This window comes from Centroberyx affinis, unplaced genomic scaffold, assembly GCF_046629955.1.
Source record: "Centroberyx affinis isolate AG114_WGS23_722 - 3 ecotype Tasmania unplaced genomic scaffold, CSIRO-AGI_Caff_v1 ptg001207l_1, whole genome shotgun sequence".
NCBI lineage: Eukaryota > Metazoa > Chordata > Actinopteri > Beryciformes > Berycidae > Centroberyx > Centroberyx affinis.
The window spans coordinates 50,001-55,000 of record NW_027279725.1 but is presented as its reverse complement, the minus strand read 5'-3'; the positions used below and the strand labels follow the sequence as shown (position 1 = coordinate 55,000).

The following is a 5,000-nucleotide window of genomic DNA, read 5'->3' as shown; positions in this document are numbered from 1 at the left end:
GTGATTCTACCGTGCTAAATGTCAGGTGCAGGGAGATAGTGTGAGGTAGTCGGGTCCCGTAGCAAACAGCATGTTGTTGGAATATGTATGATGTATTGCTCCAGAGGCCAGATGGAAGTAGCCGGGGCCAGTGGGAAAGTGCTCCTTTGTCTCTGCTGAATGTACACACACTCAACCCCCCTCTGCTCTATTTGGCTCGTCGTCCCCACAGTCCATTTGGGTCAAATTGCTTTAGGCGTTAGATCAAAATCACTTCAGCAGAGTCCAGTGTGTGTGTATGTGTGTGTGGTGTGTTTGTGCCATTGTATGTCTGTCTATCTCTGTGTGTATGTGCATACAGTGTGTGCGCCTGTGTACTTGTTGTACATGTACTCACACCGTATGTCTGTGTTTGTAAGCCTATAAAGATACATAGATTAGCTTGGATGTCTATATATATCAAAGTGTGTGAGTGAGAGTGCAGTTTGCGTGCATTGTATGCGATATATCTATCTATATAGATATAAAAATATATATAAATATATATTTGACTGGAGTTACTAACGCCCACTGACTCTGAGAGTTTGCCTTGAGGCGGACGGCGAGGCAGCGAGTGGAGAATGAAGAAGAGCTTTGAATAGAGAGGAAGACAGGCTGAGACGGAAACAGTCAGAAAGAAAGAGAGAGGAGGAGGAAGGGGAGACGGAGAGCGAATGAAAGGCGGCGAGGGGAATGGATGAGACTGCTGTCTGACCAGCTGTACTGAGCGTGCTCATTCGCCATGTGGGCTGCTGATGAGAAGCGGAGGAGACTGGTGGGCACCGCAACGCAGGCCCCCGCCGCATCAGCTGTGTTAACTCTCGCTCTCCGCCACACTGGCAGGCTCACTCAATAGCTCGTTAATTCCTAACGCGAGTGGACGTGGAGACGGCCGTGAGGTGGGGGGATGGGGGGTGGGGGGCAGCCAACTGGGACATGATGAATGGCCGAGGTTGGACCATGAAGAAGCAGCACATGGCTCTGGTCAGTTGTGGTTAATGGCTGTTTGGCGTGTGGCGTTTCCTCGTCTGACGGTTATTTCCCATTTTTTCCAGACATAAGAAGGGTTTCATTCCAAAATGCTACATATCTTCAATAGACTTCAATACCCAGAAATCCTGTAATGTGACGTCCGTAAACCAAATGTCTTCTTAGTGTCTGGTGGGGGTGGGGGTTGATGAAGTGGTTCAGCTTCATTGGCGAGTCCAACTTTCTCTCACTGCTGTTTCGGAGACACTTTTGGACGTTGCGCCTAAGTTTCAATTCGTAACCTCCTGTGGTCGGAGAAGATTTCCCACCAGTGTCCATTATTTGGACAGTGACTTTTGTATTTAGGCAATTAGGGTGAATCTCAACTAGAGGGGATGGGACGCTCTTCTCTGGGGCAGCCACACTTAAAAAAGGCAACATATTGTATACTCTAAAATGTTGCTATTTCATGAGCAAAGGTAATTTTCTAAAGACTTCAGTAATAATGCATGGTGAGTTTTACTTTCATGCCAGCCATTATTTTGTAGGGAGTAGGTTTCACATTTTTAAAATGGTGGGTATCTCATTTTGGAACTAGAAGGCACTGCAGCCTCTGTAACGGTTCATGTTTGTTTATGGTTTGGCCTCCAGGTTTGATTTTCCAACAAAGTAGCATGTGAATGGAAATCTCGGGTGTCAGACTTTCCCACCAGCACATGAACGCAGCACAGTAGTTATGGCTAAAACACAAAATCATCTAATGGTGGACAGACAGGGCTGAAAAGTTAACCTTAGTTTACAGTTAACCTTAGTTATGTTCTCTTCACATGCCTTTTAGTGGATGATCTGTTATCCAAAGCGCCTCACAACAGCATCAGTGCAAAACATTCCTATCACGGCTGACCCCAGTGGAACAGTAATAGATTATTCTTCTGGGTGCTACTATAGGGACAAAGAAATTGGATTCCCATTTCTTGGCTCTTTTTTTTTAATTGTTTTTTTTATTTCCTACATGATTACTGGTGTATGTCAAGTAGATGTCTGCTGTGTTCAACATGATGGGGAGGAGGGATATTAGGTTGGAGTCATATTGAATAAATGATTGATGATTCCACTGATTGCAGGGCTTACTGTGTGTACAGGGGTTTGTAGCCTTCATCAGTCACCATTGATCCAGCCTTGTGGTGCCTTCAGGGGCTGTTGGGAATATTGTGACTTTGATTTGGTAATTACGAGTGGAAAGTCGGAATTGTCTATGATACCCAAGTGGTGATGTTTTGAGGGTGTGTTGTGTGTCCAAAGGAACAAATATTAGCATGGTACAAAAACATCAAATTACAGCATCCATATTGTTACTTGCAACCAAGAGCACTTGAGTGTGTTACATGTTGTCCAAACTCAGACGTAGGAGCTTACAAGGAGCACTTAAAGGCAGCATTAGTCCTCCGGGGTTAGAGTGAGTGCACAACATGTGAGGATGGGATAGCACAGTGGCTTTACAACCAGCACGCTCAGATCTCTGTGTAAAGCCTTAGAAGGAACAGACTCCTCCCATTCTAAGTAATGCCGCTTTTCCATAACTGTGTTCACAAAGCAATAAAGGCTTTGATCTGCGGATATAAACAGAGGACATGCGGATTCTCTCTTGCTGTCAGGTCTCATGAACATAAACGCACACACTCTGCGGTACACACTTTCATCCCTACACAAGTCGACACACTTAAACTTCAATTGACAAAAATGGAAAGATGGACAAAATCAACGGCTGTGCCAAATGTGTGATGTGTTTCCAGTGAAGCCTGTTCTCCTGTTGAGCTGGTGGTGGTGGTGGTGGAGGAGGGGGGGGTGAAGAATCCCCATCCAGCTCTTCCCTCTGGTCCTGTCCTGTCCTGTCCTGTCCTTTCCTGTCCTGTCTTGTCCTGTCCTGTCCTGTCCTCTCCTGTCCTCTCCTGTCCTGTCCGTCATGCCCTTGGCTGCCCTTCGGCCCACCTGAGACAGTCACACAGAGACACGTCACGCAGTGGTGGTCCTCTCCGAAAGACAGAGGGCGCTGTCCGCCCCGCCCCGTTCCCGCCCCGCCCCGTCCCGTCTGTCTCTGTGTGCGCCTGCCTCCGCTCAAGCCCGGCTTTGGCTCTGTTAACCCTCTTCTCTTCTCCCCCTTCCTCCCCTCTCTCTCTCTCTCTCTCTCTCTCTCTCTCTCTCTCTCGCGGCACCAGGCGCGGCTCCCTCCTGTTCATCCACCCTAAGCATTGCTGAGGTATTCCTGCATGCGTTCTGATGCATCGTCACGGGCCGTCGTCATGGCGTCGTCATGGCATCGGTTACCACCCCACCCCACCCGCCCCAACCCCCTTCCTTACTTCCTGCCTGGCATGCTTGCTTTCCCCCCTAAACCCCTCTCCCACAACCCCCACCCCTTCCGTGTGTTGTCCCGCCTGCTGTCTCTCTGTGGTAGCCTACGCTACCCACAATCCTCAGTGTTTTCTCCTCTCTGTTTACGTGTGAACGTGGTCTTGTCGTGTTTTCACTCTGATTTTGTCTTTCGGTTGAATGTCCCATCAACCCCCTTTTCTGGTACACTAACACACATCTAACCCTCTCCTTCACATAGCTTGCCTTGTTTCCATCCTCACAAAGTACACACACACACACTCGAATACACACACACACCGACTAAACAAAGCTCCATCACTCGGCATACTTCTCAGCTGCGTTTTCAACCTCAGAATTGAAGTTGAAGATGCTTGAATTATGTATTTGAATGAAAGCGATATTGCTTGCACAAACAAAGTGCATTTTCTGTTCCTTGGGTTCCACACCTCTCCCTCGGTACCTTAAAGGGGCCTCTAGGCCTTCGCGGCTCTCCTGTGCTTGTTACTCTGGTCATGGCCCGGTGACTCTGACCTATAAGCGATAAAGACATGGCCTCAGCGCAAGGGCGTGGAATAGTGCTGACACTTGTCCAATGCGATATCGGAATGCATTGATTACCTGTAATTGCGGCGTAATGAAATCTGGACAAGAGTGTGGAAGGGGATTTACAAATGATGTCCGTCTCAAAGGTGGTGGGAGGCAACGCTGAGTTTCAATTCAATCGTATATGTTTTGAGATAAAAAGTCAGTCTGTATCCAGCTCACTTGATTCAGAACACTGAATAACATGTAATGGGAGTAAAAACCGCCATTGCATGTAATGAGTATACAGCTACATTGCTTATACATGATCCATTAAACTAAACTACATCTATTCACCAAGGCATGGAAGGTCACTTTTGAAATGTAATCTGATTACTTTTAATTACTTTTGGATTGCTTGCCTACCAAAATCCACAGAATATACAGTGAAATATTTATTCAGATTGACTTTATTTTTTACAGGTTACATTATAAAACATTATTTCAAGATGTGTCAAATCATGTCAGTGGTGTTAATTTTCACCATCTACATTCCATTTCCCCTAGATGATTTTGAGTAATCATCTATTTTCTCTTAGCAGTAACTGCAATGGGTTACAGTTAGCAATCTTCATAAACGGATCACTGTAATGGGATTACTGTTATCCCATTACTTGTAATCCGTTCCTCCCCGTCCCTACGAGTCACATAGCCAAAAAAAAGGGTATAGGCCATGAGTCAAGCACAGGTCTGCCACTCACTTGGGTTCACAACTTAACTTCCACTCACACACACACACACACACACACACTAATTCAGAGACGTGCCCACGCTAGCAGCGCTCCGCTGAAACGCTTCTGTTCTTCATTCATCTTTGGTTCTGTTGTGTTGTTGGTGGCTGTTTTCTCGTGACTTTCTTTGCCACATCTTTTTTTTTAATTTCCTTTGATCTGATTGCGGAATGTGTGTCAGGTCAGTAGTACTGGGTTAGTTCTGGGATGAGTGTGTCTGTGTGTGTGTATGTGGTCTCAAGGGTCCCCGGGATCTTTGAGTGTGGTGTGTGTGTGTGTGTGCACGCTCGGGTGCGTCCGTGTGCAAATTGCGCAGACTGTGTGTGT

At 46.6% G+C, this 5,000-nt stretch overlaps 1 protein-coding gene across 1 annotated transcript in view; it reads left to right on the top strand.

The window, feature by feature from the left end:
* Positions 1 to 5,000, top strand: part of LOC139648478 (gephyrin) — an 81,927-nt gene that overhangs the window by 54,308 nt on the left and 22,619 nt on the right. Inside the window, exon 9 of the mRNA XM_071524614.1 lies at positions 3,208 to 3,244. Coding sequence (XP_071380715.1) covers positions 3,208 to 3,244 — 37 coding nt within the window. The remainder of the gene's footprint in view (positions 1 to 3,207; positions 3,245 to 5,000) is intronic.